General features: G+C 45.8%; 1 protein-coding gene across 1 annotated transcript; it reads right to left on the bottom strand.

Annotated features, from left to right (window-relative positions):
• Positions 1-375: 375 nt before the first annotated feature.
• POLR1H (RNA polymerase I subunit H) lies at positions 376-5,850 on the bottom strand. The gene is made up of 5 exons (XM_070933482.1): positions 5,767-5,850; positions 4,169-4,319; positions 2,699-2,796; positions 2,039-2,148; positions 376-499 (listed from the first exon to the last, which is right to left on the bottom strand). Exons 2-5 carry the CDS (start codon positions 4,296-4,298, stop codon positions 475-477), a joined length of 363 nt encoding a protein of 120 aa, XP_070789583.1. The 5' UTR covers positions 4,299-4,319; positions 5,767-5,850; the 3' UTR covers positions 376-474.
• Between the last annotated feature and the right edge of the window lie 15,690 nt (positions 5,851-21,540).

The following is a 21,540-nucleotide window of genomic DNA, read 5'->3' on the forward strand; positions in this document are numbered from 1 at the left end:
CATTTTGAAACAGAATTCAGAGCTGTGTGAATAAAACCATAACGTATTCAAGGGACAGTGGAAGATCTCTCTTGTTTCTTGTCCTGTGAAAAACTCAGAAGTTTATAGTAGCAGGAGGAGTCAGTAGTACAATTCAATAAAAACATGAATTTATAAGAAAATAAATATACATAACAGTAGCAATAAAGGGCAACTTGCAACTCAGCACGTTTTGATTACTGTTCTTTCACTGATCAAAACAGTTGAGGAAAAGGAGATTTGAAGTTCTACAAGGCCATTTGTAGGATCCTGTTTTTGCTGTTTCCATTTACATTTGAACTGTGCAATCGGTCACCAGCTGCCAATCATCCAATTTAAACAACATGCTTCTAAAGCATCTAAGAACGTTACAGTCTCTTCATAAAAACCCAAAAATAATTCTCTGTCACAACTGGAGTTTTAAGTACTGTCTTCCACACATTTTGGCAAACGTGATTAAGAATCTTCTTTCTCCTGGAACCTAGAATTTAAAGAATAAACAGTGTAAATACTCTGAGATGTATTATAGTTCCATGGAATTGCTGACACCGGATTAAAAACATATGCAGGATCAATTAATGACTCATGTACAGTCATTTTACAGACAGCAATTAATGTTGTAACATCTGTACAACTCTCCCACTTGTTTTATACATAATCTAAATAACCTGACAAGTTAGATGATTTCAGAAGCAGAATAGGCAAGAGAATGAAGACTCGTCTGAGACCTATTCTGCAGAAAAATCTGGAACCATCATCAAATGGTATCCCCAATACTTATCTTTGGAAAGAACTCAGCCGAGTACTGGAGATGAACAAGCGTGGTAGTTATGATCAGTCATCATACTTGCGGTGTATGTAGTCTTCCTATGGTGGTGCTGCAAACGTGGGTTTGGTGCTCAGCTCAAATTATGACGTCACACATCCCACGGTCATCTGATCACCATTTGCAACTGGGAGAGGGCGGAGCTGACGTCGCGACGAAAGATCCTGTGGCTCCAGGACCACCGTCGATATCCCCACCGCTGGACGGTCCTTTTTGGACCTCACCGTCCCGTTGAGACGGTGATAGTGGAGGGCACATTCTGTCGATCCCAGGGACACCGCAAAATCCCTGGTCAATCCAGCAAATGGCAACCTCTTGAAGCCCCTGCTATATAACCTGCAATGATTCGCCTATGACTATCATTAAGTATTGTACCTTATGATTCTTGACGAATGTATCTTTTCTTTTTATGTACAGCTTATGCACCAAAGACAAATTCCTTGTGTGTCCAATCACACTTGGCCAATAAAAAATTCCTATTCTCTTCTTCTCTTCTCTTCTCTTCTCTTCTCTTCTCTTCTCTTCTCTTCTCTTCTCTTCTCTTCTCTTCTCTTCTCTTCCCTTCCCTTCCCTTCCCTTCCCTTCCCTTCCCTTCCCTTCCAGTCTATTCTATTCCATTCCATTCCATTCCATTCCATTCCATTCCATTCCATTCCATTCCATTCCATTCCATTCCATTCCATTCCATTCTATTCTATTCTATTCTATTCTATTCTAACAACAGCAACAAGGAGTGCTGGAATTTCCATCACTAAGGGTCATGGTCACATGACATTGTGCTTTATGGCTGCTTTACTGTCATTAAGTGAGGACAACACATATGCTAAAATGAATTGTAAATTAAATCAAGTCTTTAAAGTCCTCCTGGAACTCAGATATATTTCCATCACGCAGTATCATCAGGTGTGAGGCTACCACAGAAAAACCTCTGCCTTTAGTACCACAATCACAGCTTCTGCTGGTGGACCAGAAAAGACGGTTTTATATTCTTGGGGAGATTTGTATAGATTTAGATAACCCCTGAATAAAAATAGTAAAATACATAAATCCTAAATAGATTATGGTCTTAAGGGCTAAACCTAACATTTAAGGTTGAGTCCTGTAACAAGCAAACCATACAGCTGGGACAAAACAAATGCGACCTAACGTAAAACATCTCATCATCATAAGCAGGGGCCATATACAAGCTCTTACTTGCATTGGATGCAGGTGTAGAAAACTGTCTGCCCTTCATCTGCAGATCTCATCTGTCGAGTATGGTAGGCCATGCCCTCATGCCCACACTGAGGACATTTTCTGTCAATCTGAAAAGATTGAAATAAACAAAATAAGCATTCAGTAAACCTTCTGATGTTGGTACGGCAGAATCCTTAAGGTGCAATTGAGGACTTATTCCTTTAAGTCCTTTGGCTATGAGTACAAGCTCCAGGTCCCCTTATACAAGTTTATATCTAGTTTATATATCCTGCATGCAATTTTTAAAAATCTAAGAACAAAGTTAGTCTTTCCTCAAAGGTAAACATGCCAAGCTCACTTGACTTCTCAGCAATGGAATTCATTTCTACTCTTGTGTTCATTTTCCTTCTCTGCAGCTATTCCAGATTGATCAACTATTTCTAAAATTGTTTCCAGAAAATATAGTCAAAGCCTATTTTAAATGTTTGATGGGGGCCCAGCGGTGTCTGCTATTTCCCATGTCACCACAGGGTGGCCCAGATGGCATATGCAAGGGTGACATAATTATGCAAATAAAGCAAACGGTTGCAAATTATGTAATTTACATAGTTTGCCTATTGACACCATCATGCCTGTGATGCTTAATGGAACCAATAACTGGTCTTCTCATTCACTCACCAGTGGGCCCTTGACTTCTTTTCCTTCTTCTGTAGTCAAAGAAGAGGATTCTATCTTGTTGAATGTGACTGATGTACGGATGACTCTCTTTTCAAAATCTATGCAAAGAAAAAAAATGTATGGAGAATGATTAACGTGCTCATTAATTCAACCTTGTCAATTTCTTCTTTTTTATTTTTTGTGCTTTTAAATCAATGTTGACTCCTGGCAATTGGCTAGACAAGTCTCTGCAATTTTCCAAGGCAAGATTTCAGAAGTATGTTGCCTTTGTCCTCTTCTTAAGGCTGAGAAAAAGGGACTGGACCAAGGTCACCAAGCTGGCATCATGCCTAAGGCAGGACTAGAACTCACAGTCTCCCGATTTCTAGCCTGGTGCCTTAACCTCTATACCAAACTGGTTTCATATTTCATCTAATGTTTCTTATATTCTCACAATTTGGAGTGGAACACAAGATCACTAAAGCTTTGTTATTTCCAACAAATCTAACATGTCAGGAAAGAGATTAAATTACAACTTTTCCCTGACAACTAATTATCTAAATCAAGGGTATCACTTTTTGTATCATTTTTTTTTTGTTTTCAAAGATTGTGTTCTTTATGAAATGTTGTATTCTAGTTATAAACGATACACTGTAATCTCTTCTGTTGTTTTGAAAAATTAAGCACATTAAGGACTCAGGATAAACACCATGTTTCCGTATTTAAACATAAAATGAATAATTTTTCATTTAAATGGATATTCATTACAGTAATAGACACCCCACCCCCTAATGGTGCATTAAACTGAGATTCCATTCATTGCTTCAAGTGCAGAAATACATGGTGGTAGTATTGTGGGAACCCACCAGAAGAATGCAATATTTTGGGGAATATTAAAAAGGCAGGCTAGAATATTTCCCCTAAAGGAGAAATGGAAAAAAACTTAAGGGAGGCAGAAACCTGTCCCAGTTTCCCTGCCCCATGCAGAAACTGAGGAGGCCATTTTATAGAAATGCAGAACTGGTAATCCATTCAGAAAGACAGGGTCAGGCAGAAACTTCCAGATAAGCAACACAATCAAGCCAAAGGTTGACAAAATTAACTCAAACACCTAGGATTTGCATTTCCCCTTTTGCCTATAGAGCCAGCCATGACCCCTACATGACCCCATAGGAATCCAGAAGGTATAAAACCCACCGACTCCATTTTGTCAGCTGTCCCAGAATCACATGTAGTTTGTGGTTCTGCTTCATCAATAAAGGGAACCTTTCTTTCCAATCAGCCTCCATTTTATTTCCAGTGCCTTTCTCCCGGCTTGGAACTGGACCTGGATATTTCTTCCAACAGTATTAAATGACTGAACTCAGGTGGGAAAGATAGAAGTAGTTACTAGTTCCTTCTAATAAAAGAGCACTGAAAAGTATGCTTAGAATTTGATAGCTATGAAATTGAATCCTCCTGTAAAATATACACTTACAAAAAAGAACTTACCTTTCACATCAATGTTGAAAGAGCAACAGGGACATATCACCTTATCCTGGATACCTGGCAGGGGCAGGACAGTACCACACTCAGGACAAAAATCAAGTTCTGACTCAAAGCAGGAACCTCCTTGTTCCATAATTACCAAGTAAAGCAGAGGCTATATAGGGGAAAAAATACATAACACATGATCATAAAAATCAAAAGTGATCCCAGAATAATTACTCATCCCCTGCCTTAAGAATAAAAGCTGTTGAGGGCCACTTGAAATATCTAATTTTCTTTTTCTGATTGGCAAGCTTGTGTTTTTTCCTCTTACATGGAAAAGCCACTTTCCCAAATCAATCATTCATTATCAGTTCTAATATTAAAATTATTAATTTGGGATCTGCTTCTTTGTCAAATAAATAGGGACAGATTTCTTTCCATATAACTTTAAACCCAGAAAGAGTAGAGAAAAAAAAACTGGAATAAATAGTGGGAGAATTACTGTATACAATGCAGTTATATGAACTCTGTTAGCCTTTTTTCAAAAAATATATCCTGGTCATCACTTCTTTACCGTCCTACCATCAGGAAGGAGATATAGAAGTATAGCCAACTGCACAAATAGGCTGAAGAACAGTTTTTATCCGTGGGCTGACAGACTCCTGAATGAGAAATAACATCATAACTATGTAGTATGAGCAATGTGTAACATGTTCACACTGGTGCAATAGGACTGGGTGTTTTGTTAATATGATTTATTGGGTTAGGGATTTTCTGCCTTCACTGTGAGTTGTTTTGTGTTGGGGGGTGCACTGAGGGAGCTCAACCAATCTCATTGTACATATGTTATGCACTGACAATAAAGATTTGAATTTGAATTTAACGTGGATCTGTCTTATTTTTCCAAAACTTTAATACTGTACTGGGATAACGAAATTTTGACATAAACCGGCAATTTAATGCAGAAAGAAATATAAATGTTCCCAAATGATAGATCACCATTGGCCATGGTGACCAGGATTGATACAAGCTGAAATTCAACCACAATTCCAAAGTCATACATTTCCCTCTTTTGTCTATATACTAAACTTGCCCAAACGCTGCTTAACATGTCCGCAGAAAAGTAAAAATGCTCTTCATCGAGATAAAAAGGGGTTTCCGCCTTGGCATTTCGCGGTCTTAAATCACCAAAAGAAGCAGATGATCTACTTCGATTTTCTCCTGTTTGGAAGCTCTTCGGTGTGCTGGATGACGATCTGAGTCATTTCTGGCCAGCACATTAATGTGGCTCCACCGGCTGAGAATAATGGAGACTGGAATCCATCCCCCTCCAAGTCCGGCAGTAAGAAACACGTGAAGAAAGGTTGACACGTGAAGAAAGGTTGAGTTTTTGAGAAGAACAGGATTCCTGCGAACGCCTCTTCTCACTAGGGTCGCTTCGAGCTGAGAAAAATCGAGCAATTTAAGTTTTCATGCAATTTCTACCCTGCAAATCTTAAGTGTAATCAGTATGTTAGCAGTTTAGCGGAGGAGCTCGTGATTGCATCTTAAACTCCAAACGCTCGAATCATAATCATCAATATAATTGATAATAAAAATCATCATCATCATCATAATACCTTTGCTCTCTGCCCATTTATGAACTGTCGCCGGCTTCTAAATGTAACTCCATGTGCAGTCTCAGAAAGAATGCACAATTGATTTCCTGGGGAGACAAGCTCGAAAGCGCAGAGCGGCTACCCTTTCAAGAGCAGTAGAAAAAAAGAAAAGAAAAAGCGCTAGACTGTCTATACAACAATTCCCTTTTCCTCTATGGCTGTCTCAGGAATTCTGGGAGTTGAAGTCCACAGGTTGTAAAAGGGCCACAGTTGTCCACCCCTGCTCTAGTGTTGAGTTTCTACTCGGTTTTTTTTTCTGATAGGAGCCGCATTCATATATAAGCCTGCAAGGTTTGTTTCCAAGCAAGTAAAGCTTGCTCAAAAACCCATGCAGGGACTTGTCCAAGCGGTCTCAGAGAACCAGAGATGTTTGAACGGGGCAATAAAATGAAGATAAAGGGTCAGATTGGAGCCCATAATGCAGAGAATACCCTATCCTACATTTTTCACAGTTGTATGGCACACCATTTATTGTAAAGACAATTTACACCGTGAAACTTTCCAAAAGTTGTTATTGGTCAGAAAGTATGCATAATGGCACAATTCGAGATTCAGGAAATCAATCTCTACATCTTTTTCAAAGATACTTTCAGAACTGAAGAACCCCATAGAAATTAACAGAACAATATAATGCAAATTTAATAGATATTTATTGATTGATTGATATTTCTTATTTCTTAACAGCCCTTCTCCCTGAGAATTCCATGCAAATTCCATGCAAAATACAGAGTATTGTGGGAATTACATTCATTTTGAGTATGCCTACTACAAATAGTAAACTAAAGATCCCCATTATCCATATCCAAAGGCAAATTATGCGTATTCTCTCTGTTGTTGTTTGGATTTAATGTATTAAAAATGTAAAAAAGGAGTATGGAACTGAAAAAGTGAAATGGAAACCTCCCACAGCTATTTGAAAAACACATTACTTGAGTTGCAGATGTGTGCTGCATTTGCACTCTAGCGTGTTTTAACACACTTCTTCCAAAGGATTGCACAAATTTATTTTATTTTCATACATAAACTTATATGTATTTTTTTAACTTATATCTCATCTTTTTACTAATAAACCATTGTTAATGTGGGGTTTATTAAACTAAGTATCTTTCCATCAATAACCTGTCTATTTCATTCTTTTACAGCGTTTAGTTTAAAGCACTATCAACAGCAACAACATGAATCGCTGAGTTCATTATCTTGGAGAGGATATTCCACTCAAAGACCTTCTCTCTCCAATACACATTGACTACACATTTAATGCAAAGGGTCAAGGAAACGGCTCAGGAGTTGAATGGACCTATGCAGGAATGTGGCTCTTGATGTATTCTGGCCCAGTTCCCGGTCTGTTTAGAGTTTTGAAGGCCAAAAGTAGCAAATTAGTTAAAATGGGTAATCATTTATGTGTACACACTGTAATCCATTAGAATGCATATTTGTGGAAATTCAGATTAATTAAGAACTGGGATGACTAAATTACCTATTTTAAACTCTTGAAATGCTTTTAGTTAAATGCCAGTTTTTCCAACACTGTATAATTTGTTGGATTATTCCCAAGGCAATATACATTGTTATGTCCTTATAAGGACATCCGCCCGGATTGGCTGCCAGCCATCGGGCGGGAAAGTTTGAATCACTGTCAGGGGCGGTGCGACTGCCGGAGCGAATGTAAGGAGAGCTCCGGCAGCGCGCAGCCAGTCTTGTTACTGTAGCCAATAAAGCTACTAAATGTATTGAGCTGGTCACGTCTTCATTTCCTGCGCCTAATCTAACACTGGCGACGAAGGACTAGAGAAGAGAACTTGAGCAAGACTCGTGGCACGATCGCCCAAACCGAGCTGAAGTCACTCAACCGCAGCTGCCTTCAGAATGGCAAACCCGCAAGCACCGATTGTCTCGCTGAACCCATTCGACCCGGCATGAGAGAAATGGAGGTCGTACATGGTCAGATTCCGGCAATTCCTCCGAGGGAACGGATACCAGAACCTCGACGATGAGCGCAAGAGAGCCCTATTCCTGGCTCACTGCGGGTCCGACGTCCTGGAAATGGCCATTGACCTCGTGGCGCCCAGGGACATTGAGGAGATGTCCTGGAATGACCTGCAGGAAGTCCTACAGGAACACTACACACCCACAGGCACCCCGATCGCCAACAGATTCACATTCCAACAAAGGAGTCAACGGGAAGGTGAATCCATCAAAGAATTCGTGGCAGCGCTTCGCCAAATCGCTGCCAATTGCGAATTCGACAACGTGGACAATGCCATCCGGGACCGCATTGTTTTCGGAATGCGTGATGTGGGTCTCCAGAAGAAGTTCCTGAGCCGCAAGAGGATCCCACTCAAGGAAGTCCTCGAAGAAGCCACAGCCGCCGAGACTTCCGAAAAGCAGCCGCCGCGATGGTAAAGGCCAGAGGGATCCACAAGTCTGGCCCGAACTCATCAGATGACTCGACCACGCCATCAGAGTCCGATGAGGAAATGGCCGTCCACAAGGTTTCCCGCCCTCCCAGGCGGAAAAACCCCCAACATGGCGACCGGGGGGAACGCTGCGGCAGCTGCAAAGGCGACCACTCCAGGGCAACCTGCAGATGGAGGGACGCAACCTGCCGCCGATGTCTGAAGAGGGGACACATCGCCGAGGCATGCAGAGCAGCAGATCCAGCCCCGGAACCACCCAGGCCAAGATTCCGCGAAAACCACAGAGAAACCCAGAGGACATCCAAACGGTCCTCGAACCAGTCCAGGCGCGGAGACGAGGAATATTCCCACAGCAGAGCAGTGCACCAGACTACCATCGCCCACACAAACGACGAGGGAGCCACCAAGTTCAATGTGACGCTGCTGGCAGAGGGGTCACCGTGCAAAATGGAAGTAGACTCCGGGTCCATCTACTCCATCATGGACTGGCAGCATCTGAAGCGCCTAAAGCCATCCTGCGAAAAGACCCAGCTAAAACCCCTGAAGTCGAGGCTCGTGGATTTCAGCGGGAACCCCATCGGAGTCCTGGGCAGAACCACCCTCCACATCACCTTCAAGGAATTCCAAGGCAAGCTTCCCATCACAGTCGTGGAGAACAGCCGACCGAACCTGCTAGGAGTGGAGTGGTTTAAGCCGCTGGGGCTATCCATCGGAGGCATCCACCAAATTCGCAGGGATGAACTCGACAACCTCATCGAAGAGTTCAAAGAAGTCTTCGATGATAAGCTGGGGAAATTTGTGGGAAGGCCAATCTCATTTAATCTGGACAAGGGAATCACCCCAATTAGGTTGAAGCCCCGCCGGGTTCCATTTGCTCTGCGGCCTAAAGTAGACGAGCAGCTGGTTCCAGGGCGTCCTGGAACCGATCCATCATGCCTCATGGGAGACCCCCATTGTGACCCCACTGAAGCATGATGGGTCTGTGCGCATCTGCGCCGACTATCGTTGTACCATCAACAAGGCGTTGGCACAGAGCGCATACCCAGTCCCAGTGGTGCAACATCTGCTGCATTCCCTGGGAACTGGCTCAATTTTTGCGAAACTGGACCTGGCCCAGGCTTACCAGCACCTGCCAGTGGACGAAAAAACGGCAGAGGCACAAACAATTGTCACGCACAGGGGGGCATTCAAATGCAACCGCCTCCAATTTGGAGTCAGCACTGCCCCCGGCATTTTCCAATCTATGATGGAACGCCTACTCCAAGGCGTTCCAGGGGTGGTGCCTTACTTTGATGATGTACTAATCTCCGGAGAGTCACAGGCACAACTCCTTGAAAGGCTCAGGCTTGTCCTGCAGCGATTCAAGGCCAAGGGCTTGAGAGTCAGGAGAGATAAATGCATCCTAGGAGTACAGGAAGTCGAGTTCCTCGGCTATCTCATAGATAGCACTGGCATCCACCCCACCAAATCAAAAGTGAAAGCAATCCATGAAGCTCCGAGCCCAAAAAACAAAACGGAACTTCAGGCATTCCTTGGGTTGCTTAACTTCTATGCCATATTTCTCAAACAGAAAGCCACAATTGCTGAGCCACTCCACCGCCTGCTGGGGAAAGCGGCTTCCTGGAAGTGGGGCCAAGAAGAGGAAGCAGCATTCCGAGCCGTAAAAGGACTCTTAACTTCCAAAAGCGTTCTCATCCAGTACAATGAGACGCTCCCCATCAAGCTGACTTGCAATGCGTCGCCATACGGGGTGGGGGCAGTCCTCAGCCACGAACTGCCCAACGGCTCCGAAGCCCCAATAGCATACTTCTCGAAAACCATGTCCGGCGCGGAACGCAACTACAGTCAGCTGGACAAAGAAGCCCTGGCCATCGTTGCAGGAGTGAAACGATTCCACGAGTATCTCTACGGGAGGAGTTTCACCATAGTCACTGATCACAAGCCACTCCTGGGGCTCCTCGCAGGCGACCAACCCACCCCGACCTTCATGTCCCCACGGATGACGAGATGGGCCATCTTCCTAGCCGGCTACTCCTACAGGCTCGTGCACCAGCCAGGCACAGCCATAGGAAACGCCGACGCGCTGAGCAGATGCCCATTGAAGGATCCTGTAGAAGACCCAGCCCCCACGCTCCACCTATTCCATATAGATGACGACACCAGCTGTCCAGTCTCATCCGCAGATGTGGCCGTCCACACCCAAAAGGACTCCACACTCCGCCAAGTGAAGTCCTGGATCCTCAGGGGGTGGCCATCTGAGAAGACGGAGGAGAAGTTCAGCCCATTCACCAGGAAGCAGAAGGAGCTGTCCACCATGAAGGGCTGTTTGCTATGGGGAGACAGGGTGCTGATCCCAAGCACTCTGCAACGGCTAGAGACTTTACATAAAGGGCACCCAGGCATCGTCCGCATGAAGGCCCTGGCACGGAGTTACATCTGGTGGCCCTCACTGGACAGAGACATCGAAGAATGGGTCTCCAGATGTGACCTGTGCCAAGAAGTACGCCCAGCACCGCCACAAGCCGAAACAGCGAAGTGGGAGACCCCCAGCAACCCCTGGTCGAGGATCCATATTGACTTCGCAGGTCCGATGCAAGGGCGCCACCTCCTCATCATCGTAGATGCCTTCTCCAAGTGGCTCGAGGTGGTACCCATGGCATCTACCACAACGGAAGCGACGATCCGGGCCCTGCGCCGCTTATTCGCCACCCATGGACTACCGGATGTGCTGGTCTCCGACAACGGCCCCCAACTCACATCCCTGGCCATGGAGGCATTCCTGGCAGGACTGGGCATCCACCATGCCCTGTCCGCCCCGTACAGGCTGGCTGGGAACGGACAAGCAGAACGAATGGTGAGACTCACCAAGGAGGCACTCACCAAAATGGGCATGGGAGACTGGCAGGAAAGAATAGACAACTTCCTCCTCACCCAGCACATCACGCCGCATGCCACCACCCACAAGAGCCCGGCCGAGCTGTTGATGGGCAGAAGGTTGAGGTCACCATTGGACCGGCTGCACCCCCAATACAGCCCAGAAGTGACCGCAACGGCCAGCCGCCCGCTTCGCGCCTTCAGCAAGGGAGATTCGGTTTTCGCACTAAACTTCAACGGCTCTCCTAAGTGGCTGAAGGGGAAGATAGACAACACAACCGGCCCAAAGTCCTACACTGTGGAGCTGGAAGATGGACAGGTCTGTAGACGTCACATCGACCAGCTCCGGAAAAGGTGGGGGGGAGCGCAAGAAAACCAGCCTGATGAGGGAGGCCTACAACACCCCGAAGAGGTAGGCCTGCAACACCCCGACGAGGTAGGCCTGCAACACCCCGACGAGGTAGGCCTGCAACAACCCAGCGAGGTAGGCCTACCACACCCCGGCGAGGCAGACCACCGCCACCCCGACGAGGCCGGCCAAGCACACTACCAGGCACTATCACACCGACAGTCCAGAGCGGTAGACCGGGGCCAGCCGCATGGGGGATGGCAACACCAACCCAGCGAGGTGGGCACCCGGCACGACAGGGCGAGGGACTACCAAACCAGCCCACGAGTAGACCGGGACCTGCCCAGAGTGGAAGCATCGCACCCCGCCAGCGAAGGCAACCCACGTCAGCCCTGCCAGGGAGACCTCCACTCCAGGCGAGTAGACCGGGAACCATCCAAGATGGGCACACCACAGCCCATGGGTGAGGGTGGCACACGACTCACCAGCAAGAGGGACCCCCGCCCAGCACAGAAGACAACCCGGCAACAACAACCCAGCTCAGATGACCCCAGCCACCAACCGGCGGTAGACCAGGGACTAGGGCGAAGGGAAAGCCAACAACAACCCGGCCAGGGAGGCCTGCGCCACCCCGGCAGGGGAGACCTCCGCTGACCCGCAGAGGTAGCCCCACAACGACATCCCGACCAGGTCGACCACCGCCGACCCGATGGGGTAGGCCAACGCCAGCCCGACCAAGGGGACCTGCGCCACCCCTGTGAGGTCGGACAGCACGACACGAGCCAACACCACCCACCGCTGGCAGACCGGACCCGAGGGCACCGATCCGAACCACCCCCCAGACGACAACGAGCCGAACCGCAGCCGAACCGCAGCGCCTGGGAGACCGGGGAGGAGCAAGTGACAGCCTGGGACTTACCGAGACTCAGACGCTCTTCCCGGGTCGGAACCGAGAAACCTCGACGAGACAATAGATCCACAGGCCAGGAGGAAGACCACCAGAACCAGCCATCCAAGGTTTGCGGTCCGGCCGGAGGCGCTGAGGATGACCCCGCACACTCGCCAGCCGAACCGAGCCCGGTTCCGGGGAGGGAACCAGGAGACACAGGAGCCCCGTCCGTCCGGGTCGGGGACAAGGAAGAAGTGAGACTGCGCAGGTCAACTAGGGTGCCGAGGCGTCCTACGTACCTGCGTGATTACGTGACTTTTATTGATGAACGTTGACTGTTTCCGGACTAAGAGGGGAGGAGTGTTATGTCCTTATAAGGACATCTGCCCGGATTGGCTGCCAGCCATCGGGCGGGAAAGTTTGAATCACTGTCAGGGGCGGTGCGACTGCCGGAGCGAATATAAGGAGAGCTCCGGCAGCGCGCAGCCAGTCTTGTTACTGTAGCCAATAAAGTTACTAAATGTATCGAGCTGGTCACGTCTTCATTTCCTGCGCCTAATCTAACATACATGATCAATAAAAATAAAACACACTGGTGTGCTGAAAACTGCTCCTGTAATTATATGCATCATCATCATTGTGATTACCATGAATCATGTTGTTTTTCTGAAAGAAGCTGGGAGCTACTAGGTTTAGTTTTTCGTCATTAGTCTTTGGAGCCTATTTGGAGTAACAAAGAATGAGCATTTGTTAAAAGTATTGGTCTTGGTCTGTTGAATAAAGTTAATAAATGACCTTCATTAGTCTTTCACCTTCATTATTGATCTTCTTTATTCTTGATCTTCATTATTCTTCAGATGGCTTTATATACCTCTTTGTTCCTCAGAGTGTAGATCAGTGGATTAAGTATGGTGGTGACAAAAGAATAAAAGAGGGAAATCATTTTGCCTTCTTCTCACACGGTCCTTCCGAGCTCCGTTTTTGCTGGCAGAGGGCTGCAGGAGGCCGTCGCAACTGAAAACGGAGCTTGGGAGGGCCGCATGCAGACATCCCGAGCTTCGTTTTCACTGGCAGAGGCACTGTGGCCCGGTCCTTTGTTGTTTCATGGGCCAGATCTAAGCACAACCCCGCGGGCCACATCCAGCCTGCAGGCTTTGAGTTTGACATCCCTGATCACAACATTTCATCACAACATTTGCACTGTATCATGGAGGGGCTATTCGGTTCTGCACAATTGAACCTTGCTCTCTTTGCCTGTAGGTGCAACAGATTGCCTGCCTTTATGTTTCTAAAAAAGGAATTGTTAGAAGAAATATTCTTCTGAGTTCAGCTCCAGGTGGGGAAAAAGGCACTGGAAACATGGAGACTGCTTGGAAAGATGGTTTAATGGTGGACAGGATCACATGGTTTGAGTTCCTGAACAGAAAAGGGGCCGAGATGCAGTGAGTCCCCAGGTTTTATGCCCTCTCTGGCTTTGAACTTCCTGGGGCCTGAAAGAGTATCCTGATTGGTTGTCAGACTCCCAGGGGGTGGGGGTCTTAGCTAGCCTTGCTGGCTGATGTAATCTTCCCAGGTGCCATGTGGTGAGTTTCTGTTGCTAGATGGGTCCTATTGTGTTGCAGATGATGGTCCATTGACAAAGATTGAGTTTCTGCCTCTGGCCCATTGACAAAGGGTGGGGGCAGGAAGATGGGAACTGCTTCATCTTTAAAACATGCTTCTCCATTTCTCATCCAGGGAAACATAATATTCTGCTCTTTTAATATTTCCTAAAATATTTCATTCTTCTAGGAAAGGGGTGGGTGCTAATTTCCTACAGAAGCAAATGTGATTGCTGGAATTCTAGTGTATACATTTATTGGAAATAACAAGGACATCAGTTGGAAAACTGCCATAGAACTCTAGAGAATCAGAAGTCAGAGTGAACTCCTAGGGCCAAACTACATATTCTTCAGGTGACAGTTGGTAATTAAACTCCAAAGGCCACTTCACGGAGGGAGAGCAGCATTCCCACCAGGAACGTATGACTTTCATTAGAAAGAGAAAGAAAGAACCCCCCCCCAAAAAAACCAAACAGCCTTCAAGCCACGCAGCAATCTACAAAGGCCAAGACAATCATCCAGAGATTATTTTATTCTTTTGAAGCATTCCTTATTATACCTATTAGTTTAACTGAAGTTTTTAAAATTCCACTAAATTCTTTGTTACTAAGAGTTGCTCTCTCATCTCATCTAAAGCAGGAGATGATGAACAAACCCTCATCTTCATCTTACTGTCCCTCTTTATCTGTACTTACTTCCTTTGTTTATGTTTATGTTACACCGCTTGGAGGGGGGGGACAAAAGCCCTACTAAGCAGGTATATACAAAAGTATGAAGGCTATTGCTTAACGCATTGTAAGCCGCCCTGAGTCTCCGGAGAAGGGCAGCATATAAATCGAATCAATCAATCAATCAATCAATATGTTTATATCTACACTTGCTATCTTGTACATGTTTGACAAATAAATAAATAAATAAAATAAAATGATTGCTTTTCTTTAGAATGGACATTCTGTATTTGAAACATGTGAGTTCTAATAAATTGTTTTGAGCCTTTCCAAATAATTGTAGACACAGCTGTGCATGAAATTAATTTGGTTACATCAGCACAATGCTTTGTAAAAACCACCCTGAATCTAGAAGGAATATATGTTTTCACTGGAATAGACAGGTTAAATATTTGTAGCCCATATTGTTTTCTTCCAGGAAATGTGTATGGTTATCTTAAGGATGAGATTAAGAATGGTTGACATTCCATGTCTCATGAATTCCAAATTCAAAAGACACTATTTCATTATGAATCACACCTATGACGGGGGTCAATGAGTGGATACCATCAAAATTTACAAATCAGTACTGCTAATAATATTCCACACCACTAGCTATAATATTCCACTGTAATTCTCCTCCATTCTTCTATTCTTTCCACTGAAATCTGAATGCTGTTTGAATTTGGGCCTTTTGATTGTTACAGACTTGTTTATATTCTGCACTTGTTCCATTAACTCCTCTGGGCTGCTTACACAACCTGAAAAACTTCCATAAAATATTCCACTTCACCTTTGTTTTTTGATCTGGTAACTCTGAATATACAGAACAGAAACAACAACACTTCAACTTTATCACAATAAGATTAATACATACTTAATTCTATAAACCTGTGTTGGAATATTTTCCTGATATGTTTAAAAATTAAGAACTGATGAAAGGTTGCATAGGCAGTAGTAATGTCATTTTATAAAGGCTAGTTCCTGTTATAAATAAATGGGCACATCACGTAGCAAAGCCCACGTAAAGGAAGATATACAGCATAGAAAAACATATGTATAGGAAAGATAAAATGCCCATTTAAGGAGACTTCTGTTTTAACTCTAAGATAAAGAGACATCTGTTTTAACTGTATATAAGGAGGCATCTGTTTTAGCTGTAGATAAGGGAACTTTGTAATACGCTAACACATTCCGTTCTATCAATATGGATAAAACAGGAAATTTGTGGATGAGAGTTGAACTGTGGGGACCTTGGTGCTCTCTGAGCTTGGTGATTTTCTTGTAGATATTTCATTACTTAAATTTGGTTAACATTTTCAATGCTAGTAAGGAGTGGGGTTTGCTTTCACTTTATATTCTACTGACTTGCTCTGTCAATGTTGTGGGAGTGGCTTGCTTAGAACTTTTTCAAAAACCAATAATTCCTGTGTGCTATGTAGATGTGTACCAACACGTTTGACAAAAACATAAGCAATAAAAGTCTCTGGATGCATGGTGTACCTATGTATTGCTCATAACCCTTCACCTACCATCTTGTGCTCCAAGGACTGTGCATGGATTTGTTCCATTAGGCAATTCCTGCAAATAAAAAATGTTTTTGTTGTTAGTTGCGAAGTTGTGTCTGACCCATCGCGACCCCATGGACAACATTCCTCCAGGCCTTCCTGTCCTCTACCATCCTTTGGAGTCCATTTAAGATCACGCCTACTGCTTCAGTGATTCCATCCAGCCACCTCATTCTCTGTTGTCCCATTCTACTTTTGCCCCCAATCTTTCCCAGCATCAGGCTCTTCTCCAGTGTGTCCTTCCTTCTCATTAGGTGGCCAAAGTATTTGAGTTTCATCTTCAGGATGAAATACAATTATCTCATTCATTTGAGATTTATTCCGCTGTGTACTGAGCCAAACCTTTGAAGATTTGTTCCTCCCATTCCTGCGTCTTTACCCCTGTCACTTCTCTGATGCAATCTATCCTTCAAGGATGACATTTTGCAAATGGTTTCAAGACCCTCTAGGGCTTTGCTGACCTCTGGAGGGTAATGTCTAGTATGCCACTAATTATTCTGTCTTGAGCCTATGACAACAATAAAGCAACTGGGCAACACATTATATACAGTTATATAATATCCTTATATACAGTTAACACAACTATCATTATGGTATCAAGAATAGATTACAGCAGAGTTCCCCAATCTTTCCAGGTTGGCGGCCCCGAATTGGGGGGGGCAGAGGGGGAAATAGGGAATGGTTTTATGGGAGGGGCAGGCGTGTGCGCATGTAAGCAACCATTGCTCATGCATGTGTGGCCGCAAGTGCCCATTACACTTGTACGAGTGGGGCCACGAAGGCTGGGGATGCTCGCATCAGTGAAACCACAAACGCCTGCAGCACTTGCATGAGTGAGGCCCTGAGTGCCTGCAATGCTTCCATGAATGGGGCCACAAGCCCCCGCAATGCTCACGTGAGTCAGTCAGCCACTCATGTGCCCCTGTTTCCGCAGCCCGTAGTGAGTCACAGCCAGTGGTGGGATTGGACCGGTTCGGTCCAGTTCGAGCAAACTGTTAGCTCCAACTTTCAGCCATGAGCGAACCGGTTCTCTCTTTCTTTGAAATGGGCTTGCCCGTCCGTCCCTGCCTTATACTCACCTATATTTCTGCTTCTGAAGCCCAGCTGATCGGGGCGGCAGAATGGATTGCTGCTTCTCATGTTTTCCTTGCTCTCAGCAACGCGGAAGATCAATTTTCTGCATTGAAGCGAAGCACATGCTCAGCGAACTGGTTGTTAAACCAGTAGGATCCCACCACTGCTCACAGCCACAGGTTAGGCACCCCTGGATTACAGTATTAAATCTAGATCCAGGGCTCCATATCCCCATGTATTTCTTCCTCAGAAATCTTTCCTTCCTTGACCTCTCTCAGCCTGTCAGGGCTGACCTGGCTGGAACTACAATAAAACCAACACGACACGACCACAATGGTAGCTGGAGCTGTGTCTTTCTTTCATCCGTTACAGGCAAGCCACAGAACTTGGTGAAAATGCAATAAGACATGTGAAGTCAGCACTGGGAGCAGCTGCCTTCCAGCACTGTTTTTATCCCCCACTCTCCACCCCCAATTATCTGGCTTTTGTCCTCCTAATTATCCAGTTACCCAACCATCAATTACCCAATTATCCTACAGCATTCTCCCCCACGCCCCCACAGCTAACATCCGGCATAGATGACTAAGGGGTATGTCAGGCTATTTCCCCGGCATCCTTCCCTGCCAGTGTTCAGCCAAGAGGTGCATGGGCTCTTCAGCATCTCCTACGATCTGGGACACGTGCTGATAGGTTATACCTCTGCCAGGTATTGCTGCCTTTGCCTCCGCTACTACCGCATTGTTCCCCCCCCCCAATTGTGGTGAGCCCGAGGACTGGGCTCGACAACCTCTGCTTCACCATCCCCAAATAATGACGAGGTTCTGGGGAAGAAGAAAAAAAGACCATCTATTATTATGCTAATGTGACTTATGTGATCTTTCTTGCTTTGGGCTCCACGGAGTGTATTTTGTTGGCTGTCATGGCCTATGACTGCTATACTGCAGTCTGTCATCCCTTGCAGAATGACTATTGTCTTCTGGCTGAATGACTTCGTCAACTCTTTCATGTAGACAGTAACAATCATTTCTTTTGTGAGGTTCCCGCCTTTCTAAAAAGGGCCTGTGTTGATACTTCACTTAATGAAGCTATGTTTCCTGCTAATGTGGTGTTCCTTCTAGCACCAGTTACTTTCATCATAGTCTCTAATGGCTAGATAGAAGCTGTAGTGCTGAGGGCAGGAAGGGGTCTTCAACCTTTGTTCCTCCCACTTGATGGTGGTGTCACTCTTTTATGGACCCATCATCTCCAATTGTCTCCAGCCTCTCAGTGACTGAGGGAATTTTTTCTCCCTTTTCTATATAATGCGTTTGCCACCACCATGCTTAACCCATTAACCCCATGATGGCGAACCTATGGCATGCGTGCCACAGGTAGCACACGGAACCATATCTGTGGGCACATGAGCATTGCCCTAGGTCAGCTGTAGCTTGCATGCGCGCACCGGCCAGCTGATTTTTGGGCCTTCCGGGCCCATCAGAAGTCGGGAAATTGGCTGTTTCTGGCCTCCGGAGGGCCTCCAGAGGGGTGGGGAAGGCTGTTTTCGCCCTCCCCAGCCTCCAAAAAAGCCTCTGGAGCCTGGGGAGGGCGAAAAACAGGCCTACCGGGCCCATCGGTAACCTTTTTGCCATTGTGTGTCAAAAGCGGGGGAAGCATGGGGAGGGGGGTGTCGCGCACACATGCACTGGGGGGGCGGGGCATGGGGGGCATTGAATTATGGGTGTGGGCACACACACATGTGACCCCCCTGCACTCCCCCTGCTTTTGGCACAGGACGGTGAAAAAGTTAACCATCACTGCACTAACCCATACTCAGAGGAATGCAGAGGTACACAAAGCTCTCCAAAGACCAACGATGAAGAATTAAGCCCATGATTCACAGCTCTATTTGTAGGTGAATGATAAATGCTCCCTATTTGTTACTTGTATGGATTTTTTAAATTGTACTTTACATAGCAGTAGACAAGACTATAAATAAAAGAGCAAAGAAAACCAAAAATGAAAGCCCCAAAGATGATCACACAATTTATAGTTCATTTTCATACAATAGAGAACTTGATCTCTGGAAACTGTTTAGTTTGTTATCATTAGCACATGTACAATTTGTGTCAAGTCTATCCCATGAATTCCCCCACCCCCCAGCCACCAATTTTCTTTGTTCCCCTGTGAAAAAGGCATCTTCTGAAGTTCTTGAGTTTTTCTTTTAATGGGGATTGGAGCTGATTTTATTATTGCTTTACAGCTTTTGCTGTCACCAATCCTGCCAGCTTTGTGCTCTTTCCACTACTTTGCAGCCTTCCTGCCTGTTCCTACTTCCACAGAAAGAGTTTGCTCATGATTTCTTCCCATATGAGAACATTTCCCAATTTTTCCCTGTATGCAGACCATTGCATTCCTCTCATAAGCTTTTGTAGACCCTTATATAAACCAGAATCAGCAATGCACTCCTTCTGGATGCCTTGTATACAAAGCCTCTTTCATACCATCTGCAGGACTCCAAACCCTATTAAAAATTAAAGCTCCTCATGATTGGATTGGATTGAAGAGATCCTTTCAGATACACATATAAACAATCATTTCAACTGCTGTGTGGTTCACCGACAACCAAATCTTCGTACTGAACACCAGTGGTTCTCCAGGGATTTATGGAACCCATTGGATTCCCCAATCCAGTCCTTCAAGTTCTGGAAAATTATGTTCCAGAAGGTGGACGCCATGGCAGCAAAGGTTCTCCTATGGAGTTCCACCAGCCAACATTCCTTGGCCAACAGTGCCCAGAGCAAGGTCTTCCTGTGGGATTGGATAAGACAGTTAGAGACAACCAAGAGAAGATAGGCTCATAAGCAACCTGACCCCAAGCCATGTAGAGCTTTAAAGGTTATTGTAAGCACTTTGAATTGCACTCAGAGACAAACTGGCAACCAATACAATTTGTGGAACAGAGGCATCATTTATATCAAATAATTCACACTATTAACTGCTTACGCTGCTGCATTTTGCACCAGGTAAAGCTTCCAAATGCTCTTCAATGGCAAGCACATGAAAAGTGTGTTGCAGTAATCCATTCAGGAGGTCACAAGGGCATGAGTGACCATTGATAGTCAAGAAATAGGTACAATTTACACACAACACAAAGTTATGCAAATACAGTGGAATGTGGTGCAGAGTCGCAGGAGGAAGAGAGTCTTTCCCTAGGAAGCGAAGAGAATCTTTGGTATGCAGGAAGAGAGCCAAGGTCCCTAGCCTTTCGCAGGGTATATCCAATAGTTATGCAGATTTGTGCTTTAGTCTGGCAAGACTCCTGTCTATAGGCAAGCAACAATAAAGAAACTACTCTGAGCAAATCCTTGTGTTCTTCTTGGTTCCTTATGCAAATAAGGTTCTCCTTCAGAGTCTTATTAGGGATTAAAAGGCTGGCATGGCATGTATGACTGAGATCTGAATGGGCATTGAGGGACAGGCACCCCTTTTAGGTAGTGGGAATGCAGGCAGACACAAGGGCATAAATGGGGGGAGATGGGGACATTCAGGACAAGGCAGAGGAGGCAGTATCCTACCTTACCAAGGCTTGGGGTGGGGAGCAACCAAGCTAAGAATGGCTTGGATCAGGGTGGGTCTTACCTTGATGACCAGTGAATTTCAGTTAAGAATGACAACGGGGATTGCCATGATTGTCATTGCTAAGCAATGAACTGAGGTGATGTCACATTTTATAAATGCATTGCTTAGCAACATAAATTTCGTTCCCAATTACCACCATTAACCAAGGATACCTATATAGCAGTGATGGCTAACCTTTTCCGGCCCGAATGCTCAAAGCGCACGCCCGAATCCCCAAAATGCAATGCGCGTGCAGCCCCCGCACATGTGCCCTCCCACTGTCCATGTCCATGTGGCCCCTGCATGCGCCTTGCCCCCCTGTGCATGCACTCCCCCCAAAACGCCCCCACATGTGCTCCACCTGCCCTGCATGTGTGACAGAGACCCAATGACCAGCTGGCCAGTGGGAGGCGCGTACACATGCGCGGCAGAGCTGAACTGTAGTGATGGCTCGCTTGCCCACATAGAGGGCGCTGCGTGCCACCTGTGGCACGCGTGCCAGGAGTGAAATGCTCCTGTTCGGACCAGCTCGGGCGAGTAGGTAGCGATGGTGGCGGGCAGTTCGGAGAACTGGTAGCAAAAATCCCTTTCCCCGCCCCCATGCCCAGCTGAGCTGCACGATCATCAGAGGCTTTTTTTCTTTTAAATGGCTCTGACGA

The sequence above is a fragment of the Pituophis catenifer genome, unplaced genomic scaffold, assembly GCF_029215685.1.
Source record: "Pituophis catenifer annectens isolate HBS135680 unplaced genomic scaffold, rPitCat1.0.hap2 SCAF_2, whole genome shotgun sequence".
NCBI classification, from domain to species: Eukaryota; Metazoa; Chordata; class Lepidosauria; order Squamata; family Colubridae; genus Pituophis; species Pituophis catenifer.

Excerpts from the sequence above, each read along its gene's own strand:
- POLR1H (XM_070933482.1), bottom strand. The coding sequence starts at position 4,298 with ATGGAACAAGGAGGTTCCTGCTTTGAGTCAGAACTTGATTTTTGTCCT. Across the intron at positions 2,149-2,698 it reads AAGAAGTCAAGGGCCCACTG|ATTGACAGAAAATGTCCTCA; the intron begins GTGAGTGAATGA and ends CAATCTTTTCAG. Across the intron at positions 500-2,038 it reads TACACCTGCATCCAATGCAA|GTTCCAGGAGAAAGAAGATT; the intron begins GTAAGAGCTTGT and ends TTTAAATTCTAG.